The sequence below is a fragment of the Puma concolor genome, chromosome B2, assembly GCF_028749965.1.
Source record: "Puma concolor isolate L17-30 chromosome B2, mPumCon1.1.hap2, whole genome shotgun sequence".
NCBI lineage: Eukaryota > Metazoa > Chordata > Mammalia > Carnivora > Felidae > Puma > Puma concolor.
The window spans coordinates 64,845,107-64,858,719 of NC_141671.1; the positions used below are offsets into that span (position 1 = coordinate 64,845,107).

Below are 13,613 nucleotides of genomic sequence, written 5' to 3' on the forward strand. Positions count from 1 at the left end.
TTCTTAGTCTATCAAAAAGGATTCGTTTTATAGGAACATTAGTAAAAAAACAACAACAACAACAAAAAAACCCAGTCTATATCATGGACTGGTAGAAAACTAAAGGTAAGATCTGGTTATTATTACTAGATTTAACATTTCTGTCTAATGAGATGTGATGCTTTAAAAATTATTCTGAGTTTTTAAAAAGTAATTAATTAAATATTAGCCTTTACTTTATTATGCCATACTTATATGCAAATGTGTTGCTTTTTATAGGGCAGACGACCTGAATGCCTTGCAGCTAATAAGTAGCCGAACATTGAAGCTGCACTTTAGCCTCCACAGAGGCCTTCATCATCATGTTAATGTTATGTTTGATTATTTCCACCTCTCTGTTGTGTCTGTTACAGTCCACGCATCATTGGTTGCACTGCACCAGCCACTAATAAGGTAAATTTAATCAATACCCTGGTCCTAATTAATGTAGTATCTTTTATTTTATAGTGAAAACATATACATTGATAACGTTAATTAGGAATTTCTAAATTTATAATTATTAAGTACTTTCATATTATACTAAAGTCATAAAATAATAATATTTAAGAGCATGGGAATATTAGATTGATAACTTTTAATGCAGAAGTATGAAACAATCTTTGTCAAATAAACTGATCAAGAAAACCAGTGCAGTCTGGAAATAATCATACAGCATTGTTTAGTCTGTACCTGTGTTTTTGTTTTTTAAATGTTTCTTTATTTTTGAGAGAGAGAGAGAGTGTGGGGGGGGGGGAGAGAAAGGGAAAGAGTTGGGGAGAGAGGATGACAGCCTGATGCGTGGCTTGAACTCACGAATCGTAAGATCATGACCTGAACCAAAGTTGGATACTTAACCTGCTGAGCCACCCAGGTGCCCTTGTACCTATGTTTTTTGTTTGTTTGTTTTTTTAACGTTTATTTATTTTTGAGACAGAGAGAGACAGAGCATGAACGGGGGAGGGTCAGAGAGAGAGGGAGACACAGAATCTGAAACAGGCTCCAGGCTCTGAGCTGTCAGCACAGAGCCTGACGCTGGGCTCGAACTCACGGACCGCGAGATCATGACCTGAGCCAAAGTCGGATGCTCAACTGACTGAGCCACCCAGGTGCCCCGTACCTGTGTTTTTAAGCAGTGCTGTACTATATTCGTTCTCTGGAAAAGTATATTCATTTTTTTCTTCTTTTTTTGGCCTCGTCTCTGGATCAGCTAATTCTTTCTTAAATCTATTGCTATATAATAATTCTTGTTTTCCAAGTCATTAATCAATTTTATGGATCTTTACTAATAAGCTTTTAAACTGTATCATGTACCATTTTCTCCTAAAGGTACATGATATTCTGGATTATAATAAATGCATTGAGATAATTATTTATTTCTGCCCACTTCCATAGGGAGATGAATTGTTTTTCATTATGTAAGAATGCATGTCAAGCTTTTCAGTTTTTTACAATAAAACATTGTCCTTTTGTGGTGTGGGCAACAGATAGACACTTAAAATCAGTAACTTACATGAAAAAGACTCCAAATTGATTTGATTTCTGAACTGTCTACTTTACAATTTCTGTCACAAATCTGATCCCAACAACTGATACTTAGGATGGTGCTTCAGGAATGTGATGTTAAACTGATTTGTCAGAAAAACTAAGTAGGGGGCGGGGGCGCTTGTGTGGCTCAGTTGGTTAAGCATCTGACTCTTGGTTTCCACTCAAGTCATGATCTCATTGTTCGTGGGATTGAGCCCTGCATTAGGCTCTGTGCTGACAGCTCAGGAAGAAGTCTTTTCCCTAATGACTTGCTTTGCTTTCCTTATACCTGTAACTAGTTGTTTTATTATCTTTTTTTTTAGCTCTTAGGACTTTGAGAGCTTGTTCTTGGTTGCTATAACTTTTGTAAACAGGAAAGTGTTCCTATTATATAATTTTATTGTAAACTTTTTCAAAAAATTTTTAGATATTGATTGAATAAATTAATATGTAATAACATGAAAGGTAAATGAAATTTCTTTTATAAGAAAGTGCTTCTTTTGAAATATGACTTTGAAATGAATAGTATACAATATTTTTAATGAATTACATGTTAGGTTTTAATGCTAAAAGTTTATTTAAAAATATATTTCTGTAGTTTTCTGAATCTCTTGTTACTGTAATTTCAATAATCTCTAAAATATTTCAGCCATTTTTTTTTCTTTAGAATATTGGCTTAATTTCTCTTCTGAGAAATATACAAACAATTTATAGAGGTTAGCTCATCTTATTGATGTTGCTTCCTAAGGCCCCAAATAAATAGAGTTAGTGATATTTACATCACTAATCCTAGTGAGTTAAATGTGTGCTTCCTCTTGCAATGCAGCAGTTTTTGCCACAGACTAGTAGGAGAAAGAGGCAGCTCATCTCCTAGAGACCGTCCAATGTCTCCTAGAGACATTTTTGGCTCGGAATTAGAAGCCAAGAGGATTAGCTGTTGGCTCTGGTTAGTGACTGGAAAAGAAAATGAGATGCCACAACAGCTGAGGTTGCTGTTCTTTTATTTAGCTGCCGTGGGCCTTGATCTCCCTTCTGTTGTGGCTAGAACTTTGCCATGAAAGATGCAGCACCTTTTGCTGCCTTTTTCCTTTCCTGGAACTGAGAAGGGAAGCAAGGAAGGGGTAAAGAAAAGCTTTTTGCTGGTGCATGCCAGTAGAGGGGTCACGTTAAGGGTAACATTCCTCACTATGCTTTGACAAGTTTTTTCTGAGGTTTTATTAAATGGCTTTTTTCTCCTCTAAACAAAATGAAACAATATTTTACAAATATCTTTTTAAATGTTATTTTTATTTAAAATAATTTCTATGATCAACACAACTACAGACATTAAATCAATTACTTATAATAAGTGGGGTTAGATTTCTTTCTTTGCTTGTTTTTTACATAATCTGTTTTTAGATTTTTTTTTTTAAGTTTATTCATTTTTGAGAGAGAGAGACAGAGCATGAGCAGGGGAGGGGCAGAGAGATAGAGGGAGACACAAAATCCAAAACAGGCTCCAGGCTCTGAGCTGTCATCACAGAGCCCGATGTGGGGCTCAAACTCACGAACCATGAGATCATGACCTGAACTGAAGTCCGACGCTTAACTGACTAAGCCACCTAGGTGCCCCTATGTAATGTTTTTATATGTGAACTTTTCTAAGGATAACTTCTATGACTCAATTCTGAAAAACACATTGTGGCAAATGTAAGTTACCATTGACTTGCAACTCCCTTCTTTGCTGGGATGTGGATATTTAATTTTTGCAAAGCAAATTGATTTTGCAAATGAAGACTGCTTTCTGCTTATGGCAAAATTGACTTTCATTCCTGTCTTTTCCGTTTTGCCAAACTGTCAAACAGTCCAAATGCTTTGGGGTACTTATAATTAACCAATACTTTATCTCAAAATTGTATATGACTTTAAACATTCAAATAGAATATGCCTTTTACTGTATAGAACTTATGGTATATTAAATGTAATGTTAATATTAACAATAGTTCATATATGATTGAGACAGTACCTTGAAGTGCTTGAAGATTGTCTTAATAGAGTTCATAGGCTTATAGTAAAGAGAAAGGAAATACCTTGTTTTTGCTAAATAGAGGCAACAAATAGATTTAGTAGCTTTTCTTTTTCTATATTTAAGTGGGAAGCTATTTCTATAAGTAGAGTCCATATTTGATTAACTTTATGAACTTGGTACCAGTTCTGACAGATTAGTATTTCCAAATTAAAGCTTGATCCTCATTTGTCATTTAACTACTTGGATTCCACACTGTTTTTATTTTTAGAATCCTTTGAGACTTCCTAAAACCCAGTTATGGAGATGTTATCTCAGGCATCTAGTCTTGATTTTTTATATATTCTTTGTCTTTTCATAAATGATTTCAGTTATTAAAGGACATTTTTCAGAATACTTTAGAAATTATAACTTTGCAAAACCCTTGCTCTTTATTTTTATAAGATTTTTCTTTTGTAAGTATTCAACATTCAAATAGGCTATTAGGACAATAATAATGTAATAATTATTTCTCCAGCTTTCCTCGCCCTGTGAAGACAACTTGGCTAAATAGAAATGCACCAGCACAAAACAAAGATTCTGTGATTCCTACTCTTGAAAGTGTGGTCTTTGGTATAAACTACACAAAACAGTTATCACCAGACGTAAGAACTGAAATACTTATGCATCCTTTTTTCCTCTTATTTTAAATGAAGTCTTTTTTAACTGTTGTATCTGTGAATGTGATGTTTATGTTATTAATTATTTGAATTCAGTAATTTACAGATCTAGTTGAATATGATCTTAACAAATTGGTTGGTTCCAGTTGTTTATTGTGAAAACTAACCTGATACTTAGCGATTAACCAGATTTAATGGATAAAGATCTTTGACAATGCCTTTTTAACTTGTTACTATCACCTCTTGCTTCCTTAACAGAACTGGTAGAATCATTCCAAAGGAGCTTGTAAAGAACAGTTGCCAGAGTTGAGACTCAGCTTGCAATAGTATAAGTACAACCAATATTTCCTTAAAAGGAAAGGGACTTATACTATAGAAACAGAGTATCTGTCCTGCAGTGCAAATGTAATTTGAATCTCCAGTTTTCAAAAACCATAATTTAATCTGTTTGTTTTAAAAGCCCACTGTAATTGAAATTACTAGAGTCACATTTTATATGTTTCAATTACTTGTATGAACAGAAGCAATTCTCTAAAATATTACTGAATTTTTATGGTTTAGAATAGTTAGTAAATGTTTAGAATTTTTCCTTTATTATTCGAAGTTTTAAGTGTAGTATTTTTTGGTTACTAATACTGTATATCCCAAATCTATTCTTTGTTTAGGGTTGCAGCTTCATCATTGCAGACTCCTTCCTACATCATGCGTATCATTTCCATTATACACTTTGTGCCACTTTGCTGCTAGCCTTCAAAGGATTGCACAGCTACTTCATTACGGTAACAGAAGAGATTCCCTCTTGTCAGAAACTAGAACTGGGTATGTTAAAAGTAGCCAGACCTAATCTATAGTTGAAGTCTTCTCTTCATTCTCATTTTGCTAGTTATCAGCTTTGCCGTAGCTTTTCTTTACTAAAACTACAGTGTTTATACGCTTCACTTCTACTTCTTTCTCAATTCCATCTTTTTTGACCCTTGATATTACTTTCTGCAATTTAAAAATTCTTTTTATGGTATTGAGAAATAACTTCTTGGTTCTAAGTTTGAAATGAGTCTTTTGATAGATTTTTAAAAAATATATGTCAATATACCATTTCTATTAAAATATAACCAGAAAACATACTAGATAGCAAATGTTATAATTCTCTACAAAATCATGGGGAGATGAGCTAAATCTGTACTTCCAAATATTTAAATCTAAGCAGATTGTAGGTGCTTGGATCATTTTTATATACATTTGGTTCTAAGTGATCTCAGATCTTATTTCTTTTAATTCAGAGAATAATAATGTTACTCAGTTTTAACATTCTGAAATTTATTTAAATCATTAAAATAATCAATCTTGGTTTTAGTCCAGCAGTAATATCTGCATATATGTTACAGTACACAATAAAAAATGATCTTGTCTTGATTTTGCATACCATTTGTAGAATGGTATACAGAATGCTTTTGCACATATTTCACAGAAGATAAATTTTGGAGATTAGCAAAAATAGGTTTTTATTCAGACCTTTTATGTTAGCTTAATAAGCTTTTCTTTTCAAACATCAGCTAATAGTTCATCATAATAAGCACATTTTAAAATTCTCAGAATAAATTAATTTTGTCATTATATACTTGAATAAATCAAGAATTACTTTTAAATTTTACTTAATCAGTTTTCTTTGTTTATTTGTTTCTCAAGGATCTCAGTCTTTTAACAGTGTTGAGGCACTTTTAAAAATAGTCACTGTTATTGAAAATAATTCTTGGGTTTGAGACTAGTTAGCCTATTATTATAATTGCCTATTTGGGGATATAAAAGAATTGTAAGAACATGTAATGATTTGTATGTCACTTAAATTCAGCTGTGAGAAAATGCTTATATTGTGCCACTGCCTATCAGCAATTACTCCAGTGGATTTGATTAACAGATATCACTCAGTTGACTACTTAGAATACTTAATTCAAGGATCCCAATGTATATACAGATGTACAAACAATAGGAAAATTTATTCTTTTTTGTTCATGTATTCTTTGCCAAGACAAAAATGGTAGAAACATTTTGATTACTGTCTCTGAAATACTCTTTTTCCTTGCTATTTTGTGTATTTAGAATCCTTCTGTTTCTCTTAGGAAAATCTTGTAGGAAACCACTGCCTCAAAAGTCACCTTTTTCAAATGTTCTCTTTTGAACATGTAAGAAATGTTTGTAGAATAGAACGAATCTAGACTATCACTATCCTCAATTCATGGAACAATGATGCTCATATATTTTTTAATTTGATTTTTTCGGAACTCCAGCACATTTTCTTAGAATCACATTATAAATTTTGGTTAATGACCAAAGTACAAAATTATTAAATTACAACATTGATGAAGGACGATACCAAGTGCCTGAAAAATAGAATTCTAAAAAGAAGCAGTGTGAAACTTAGAAGCCATGAATAATGGTATTTCTACTAGAAAAATCTGTTAGTAGTTTGGATGTTGAATGGTGTAGTAGAATTCATAGAGGCATTATCTTGTGCTTAAGAGTACATGTTTGGAGCCATTTCTGTCCCTTACTAGCTTTGGGACTGTATACACAAAGTGGTTTTCATTTGAAAGAGTGATTGAAGGGAACCAGATGTGCATAAGTAGGAAGGAAAAACGAGGACATCCAAAAGGCAGAGGGTGTAAAGGAGCTCTAGGAGTAAGACTTCTTAATGGTGTAGTTCCCTCGGGCTTTTATGGGCACCTACTGTGTCAGGCATTAAGCTAATTACTGAGGAAAGAATAGGGTCTTTCTTTAAAGAACCTTGACTTCTCTTCTTTTAATAAGTGATCAGTTCAACATTGGGATGGACAGGTGGGACTCACCCAGCAAGACAGGACTTCTTGGGGCTTTAATGTAGAGAGTTGTACCTGAGATGGGCATATAAATGTCTGTATAAGGAAGACATCTATCTGCATATAATTTTCAAATAGATTTAACATGTAATACTTGAGAACGAAAAAGCACGAGTCACATTTTAAGTTAGATAAAAATATTTCTAAAAGGAAGTAATATTTATTGGTAAATACATAATGATTAAAACAAGCACCTCTTCAAAGCCAAGATTTATTTCAAATATCTTACACAGTATTAGCACTTTATTACTAATTTATTAATATAATTCAACATGATCATTTATCAGGTTATAAATTATCTTACGGGTAAGGGTGGCTTTTATGTTATATATATTACTTTGGCCTTATACATGTAATATAGAAAAATCATAATTAAAAGAGCCCTTATATTTCATATCAGAAGTTAGGTACTAAATGAATACAAACTTTATTCCAAATTATTTGCTTAAAATATTTTATCACAAACCAACTTCTAAGGCAAACCTAGACTTTAGTCTTAAATAGTGAAAGAATAAAATTATTAGTACCTTACACATATTACCTACTCAAAATATATTTGTTGAATAATATATATGAATGAATGAATGAAATGGCACAATATAGTTTTTGTTGTTACTTATAAAGTATATAGGCATCAACACATAACTTATCATAGTTTACTAGGGATCTTTAAAATCAAGACTCATCTTCAATAAATATTTATTGGTAGCATTTGTTATTCTTAAACTTTTCATCTTTATATTTTCTATTTATTGTGAATTTTAATTTATTCTTCAATGCATCTTCTAAATATCTAAAAAATACTATTAACTATTTAAAAAAATAATTACATATTCTGAATTATTAACATTATTTATTTTTATCCTAGCAAAATTATATTACAAGCACTAGAGAGTACTTCCATAAAGCACTGTTGACTATCATTACATTCACCAGTTTTAATAGGTGGATATAAAGTAGTTCTTAATTAAAGGGTGTTTATTGTGTTTCCTTCTACTATTTGATATTTTTCTTGAGTTTTCAAATAAGTATATATAAAAGTCTTAAACTCTACCATGCTTTGAAAAATAGATCTAAACCCTATTCCCTCTTTTAAAATAATACCTTGAATTCCTTTCTGCTTTTGCCATTTTCTTTTCTACTAGTTGAATGATGTACATTTTTTTTTTTAAATAATGTGTAGTTAAATATGCGTTTGGTGCAAGGAGCTCTTACTGGAAATGGGAGTCACAAGTTCAGGAATCTAGGCTTTGGCAGATGATGTAAACTTTCTGGGCCCTGGTATCTACACTTGTAAAAGCAGGGGTTGATCTAGCTCATTTCTCAGATCCCTGCCACCTCTAAAATTCTTAGTCTAAGAAATTAAAACATAAAAATAACATTGGATTATGAAATGTTGAGTAGTTCATACATTTAAATAGAAAAAAGAACAAAGTAATATAAACTTAAATGTACATCATTTGCAATTCTAATAAGCTAATTAACTAACTGAAAGACTCTGCTGTGGTGTTCTAATCTAACTGCACTGTCAGATCAATACTAAGTCTATTATCAGGTTGGAAAATTCTAGTAAACTTTATTGTAAAAGGAGTATTAGTAACTAGTGCTGTGTGCAATCCTTGTAACTAGCCAAGGCCAACATGCAGGTCCTTTATGAGCGCCTTCTCAGAAGAAAACAGCCACGAACCCAGAAAGACACCTGTCTAGGTATGTTTACAAATAGGTTAAGTAAATAATCCTTTTCTATTAGTATGAAATTTTGCTTTAAATTAGTGTCAAATTTCATAAATACGTATTTATTAATATAGTATGTTCCTACCACTATTATTTTAGAAATTCTAGAATCAGTTTTGTTTGTAAATAAGCTTCAGTTAATTTCTTAATTTATAATATTGACGTTTTTAATTAAAACTTGAAAAGGTAAATACAAATATTTCTTTGGCTATTTTCCATATTCTTTTTACAGTTCCTACAAAGAGCACTTTTTGGAAACCATGTTTATTGCCAGAATTTGTGTTTACTGATAATTACCTTAAATTTGTCCAAAGTCAGCTTATCTTTGGGTAGGCCCAATTATAATGAAATGTGGCTTAAAAACTGAAGCTAATTAATTTCATGCACTATTAGAAATAAAGAAGAGAAATATCTTCAGTATCTGGTTTTGCTTTCTAAGTCAATTTAGATTTATTTTTTACTGTTCTTAGCTTCAAAAGCAAAATAGTATCAAAACATTACTATCCAGATATTACATATTTTAACGGAAATAATCTGATTTCATTATTTTATTTATATGTTTCCCTGCATATTTTAGACTTTTGTTCTTGAATAGCAATAGTACTTAACTTACTGTACTTTCATAAGTATATTGAAGGTTTTTACTTGGTGTTGAATAGACCCATTACAATTACATTTTTTAAAAGTTATGAAAAACTATAGAAATAAAAAATAAAATCATAGTGTTTATTTCTTGGTTTTCAGAAATATGAACAAAATGAAATTAAGGAGCCAAAATCTTTCTCACTATTTCTCAGATGAAAATAGCTCAGAAAAAGTTAGGTCAATTTTCACTAAAACTGTTAATGGAGAAACTGATCTTATTGTCAGAAAAGAAAAAAGAAAGGTTAAAGATTTATTTGTGGTTATTATTTTAGAATATAATTTTATATTCTCATATAAAGTATAAAATTAAAGAATTCATAATATTAAATTGTGATCATTTCTGACATACTTTAATGGATGAAAATATATTTCTTGTTTAAACTGTTATATTGCCAGCCTATCAGCTTACGTTTGAGCATAGTAAATTCTAAATAACTATACAAAATGCTGCGTATATTAAGTTCTATATAAAGAAGGGCCCAGTTTTTGGTTAGATGGGAAAAGACCTGATTCAAACCATAATGAAGTTAAGTGATACTTTTATTGAGGTATTTTTTATCCTTAAAACCTGGTATTATATTGGCATTTTCTGAGCTATGTTATTACAGATATCAGTTGAATGAATGAATAGATGAATGGGTGGGTGGATTTGGAAAATAAATGTAAGATATATTTACCCTTTGACCTAGCATCCCCACTTTGGTTAACCTTTATCATAAAAATATGAGTACTAGTATATAAAGATATATGTATAAACATGTTTATTATAGTATTTATCTTTATGATAAAACTCTGAAAATAAAGATAAATGCCCATTTTTCAAATGAAAAAGAGTAGAATATGAAGGAAATTTTCTTTTTTAATTTTAGTTAGTTAACACAGGACAGTATTGGCTTTAGGAGTAGAATTCAGTGATTCATCACTTACATACAACACTCAGTGTTGTCACAAGTGCCCTCCTTAATACCCATCACCCATCTAGCCCATCTCTCACCAACCTCCCTCCATCAACCCTCAGTTTGTTCTCTATTATTAAGAGTCTCATGTGGTTTGTTTCCCTCTCTTTTTTTCCCTTTCCTTCTCCTGTGTTCATCTGTTTTGTTTCTTTAATTCCACATATGAGTGAAATCATATGGTATTTGTCTTTGACTTATTTTGCTTAGCATAATACATTCTAGCTCCATCCACATCATTACAAATGGCAAGATATCATTTTTTTTTATGGCTAATATTCCTGTGTGTGTATACCACACCGTCTTTATTCATTCATCAGTTGATGGACATTTGGGCTCTCTTCTTAGTTTGGCTATTGTTAATAATGCTGCTATAAACATTGGGGTACATGTACCCCTTTGAATCTGTATCTTTGTACCCTTTAGGTAAATACTTGAAATGTAATTGCTGGTTTAATTTTTTGAGGAACCTCCATACTGTTCTCCAGAGAGGCTGCAGCAGTTTGCATTCCCCCCCCAACAGTGCAAGAGGGTTCACCTTTCTCCACATCTTCGCCAATACCTATTGTTTCTTGTGTTGTTAATTTTAACCATTCTGCAGGTGTGAGGTGATATCCCATTGTGGTTTTGATTTGTATTTCCCTGATGATGGGTGATATTGAGCATCTTTTCATTTGTCTATCAGCCACCTGGATGTCTTTGGAAAAAAATGTCTATTCATGTCTTCTGCCTGTTTCTTAACTGGGTTGTTTGTTTTTTGGGTGCTGAGTTTGGTAAGTTCTTCATAGAGATTGGATACTAAGCCTTTATTGGCTATGTCATTTGCAAATATCTTCTGCCTATGGAATGGCAGTTTTCCACCATGTCACCATCCAGTTTTCCCAGCACCATTTGCTGAAGAGACTGTCTTTTTTCCATTGGATATTCTTTCTTGCTTTGTTGAAGGCATTTTAACAATGTTTGTTCTTCCAGGCAATGGGCATGGAATGCTTTTCCATTTCTTTGTGTTTTCTTCAGTTTCTTTCATGAGTGTTCTATAGTTTTCAGAGATCTTTAACCTCTTTAGTTGGGTTTATTCCTAAGTATCTTATTGGTTTTGGGGCCATTGTAAATGAGATCGATTCCTTGCTTTCATTTTCTGCTGTTTCATTATTAGTGTATAGAAATGCAACAGATTTCTACACATTTATTTTATGTCCTGCCACTTTGCTGAATTCATATATTCTGGTAGATTTTTGGTGGAGTCTTTCAGGTGTTTTATATGTTTCGGGTTTCCTACATAGAATATCATGTCATCAGCAAATGGTGAAAGTTTGATTTCCTCCTCGCCAATTTGTATGTCCTTTATTTGTTTTTGTTGTGTGATTGCTGAGGCTAAGACTTCCAGTACTATGTTAAATACTAATGGTGAGAGTTGACATTCATGTCTTCTTCCTGACCGTAGGAGAAAGACTCAGTTTTTCCCCATTGAGGATGAGATTTGCTGTGGGTCTTTCATACATGCCCTTTATCATGTTGTAGTATGTTCATCTAACCCTAGTCTCTTGAGGGTTTTTATCAAGATTGGGTGCTGTATTTCATCAAATGCTTTTTCTGCCTCTATTGAGGGGATCATGTGGATCTTATCCTTTTTTTTTATTAATGTGATGTATCACATTGATGGATTTGCGAATATTGAGCTAGCTGTGCAGCCCAGGAATAAATCCCACTTGATCATGGTGAATAATTTGTTTAATGTACTGTTGAATTCAATTTGCTAGTATCCTGTTGAGAATTTTTGCGTCCATGTTCATAAGGGATATTGGCCTATAATTCTCCTTTTTGATGGGTTCTTTGGTTTTGGAATCAAGGTAATGCTGGCTTCATAGAATGAGTTTGAAAGTTTTCCTTCCATTTCTATTTTTGGAAAAGTTTGAGAAGAATAGGTATTAAGTCTTTTTTTAAATATCTGGTAGAATTCCCCTAGGATGCCATCTGGCCCTGACTCTTGTTTGTTGGGAGATTTTTGATTACTGATTCAATTCCTTAATGGTTATGGGTTCATTCAAATTTTCCATTTCTTCCTATTAAAGTTGTGGTAGTTTGTGAATTTCTAGGAATTTGTCCATTTCTTCCAGATTGCCCAGTTTGTTGGCATATAATTTTTCATAGTATTATACTTGTTTGTATTTCTATCATGTTGGTTGTGATCTCTTCTCTTCCATTTGTGATTTTATCTATTTGGGGACCTTCTCTTTTGTTTCTGGTAGGTCTGGCTAAGGGTTTATCAATTGTGTTTATTCTTTCAAAGAAACGGCTGTTCGTTTTGTCAGTCTGTTCTGTTTTTTTTTTTTTTAATTTCTATATCATTTATTTCTGATCTAATCTTTATTATTTCCCTTCTTCTGGCATGAGGCTTTATTTGCTGTTCCTTTTATAGCTCCTTTAGCTGTAAGGTTAGGTTGTATATTTGGGACCTTTCTTGCTTCTTGAGGTAGGCCTGAATTGCAATATACTTCCCTCTTAGGACTGCCTTTGTTGCATTCCAAAGGTTTTGGACTGTTGTGTTTTCATTTTCATTTGTTTCCATGTATTTTTTAAATTTTTTCTTTAATTTTCTGGTTAAACCATTCATTTCCTTAGTAGGTTATTCTTTAAACCTCCTTGTATTTGAGGGCTTTGCAAAATTTTTTCTTGTGGTTAACTAGAAGTGTCACAGAGTTGTGATCTGAAAATATGTATGGTATGATTTTGATCTTTTTGTACTTGTTGAGGGCTGTTTTGTGACCCAGTATGTGATCTATTCTGGAGAATGTTCCATGTGCACTCAAGAAGAATGTGTATTCTGCTACTTCACGATGAAATGTTCTGAATATATCTGTTAAGTCCATCTGGTTCGTTGTAAAATTCAAAGCTGGTGTTTCATTGTTGATTTTCTGCTTACATGATCTTTCCATTGCTGTATGTAGGATGTTAAAATCCTCTACTATTATTGTATTTTTAACAATGGGTTTCTTTATATTTGTTATTAATTGATTTATATATTTGGATTCTTCCAAGTTGGGGGCATAATATTTACAGTTGTTAGATCTTATTGGTGGATACATCCTTAATTGTGATGTTACTCCTTCATTTCTTATTACAGTCTTTGTTTTAAAATCTAGTTTGTCTGATATAAGTATGGCTACTGTGGCTTTCTTTTGACATCCATTAGTGTAATAGATGT

The 13,613-nt window shown here is 32.2% G+C and overlaps 1 protein-coding gene across 13 annotated transcripts in view; it reads left to right on the plus strand.

Annotated features, from left to right (window-relative positions):
- FAM135A (family with sequence similarity 135 member A) overlaps nucleotides 1-13,613 on the plus strand; it is a 123,733-nt gene that overhangs the window by 38,873 nt on the left and 71,247 nt on the right. For 5 of the 13 annotated variants that reach the window (XM_025925245.2, XM_086707178.1, XM_025925247.2 and 2 more), the window contains exons 6-9: nucleotides 259-432; nucleotides 4,065-4,191; nucleotides 4,872-5,025; nucleotides 8,706-8,783. In XM_025925245.2, the coding sequence (XP_025781030.2) occupies nucleotides 259-432; nucleotides 4,065-4,191; nucleotides 4,872-5,025; nucleotides 8,706-8,783 (533 nt within the window). Of the gene's footprint in view, nucleotides 1-258; nucleotides 433-4,064; nucleotides 4,192-4,871; nucleotides 5,026-8,705; nucleotides 8,784-13,613 lie in introns of those variants that run through there. The other 8 variants (XM_086707183.1, XM_025925246.2, XM_025925248.2 and 5 more) reach the window with 4 other exon arrangements.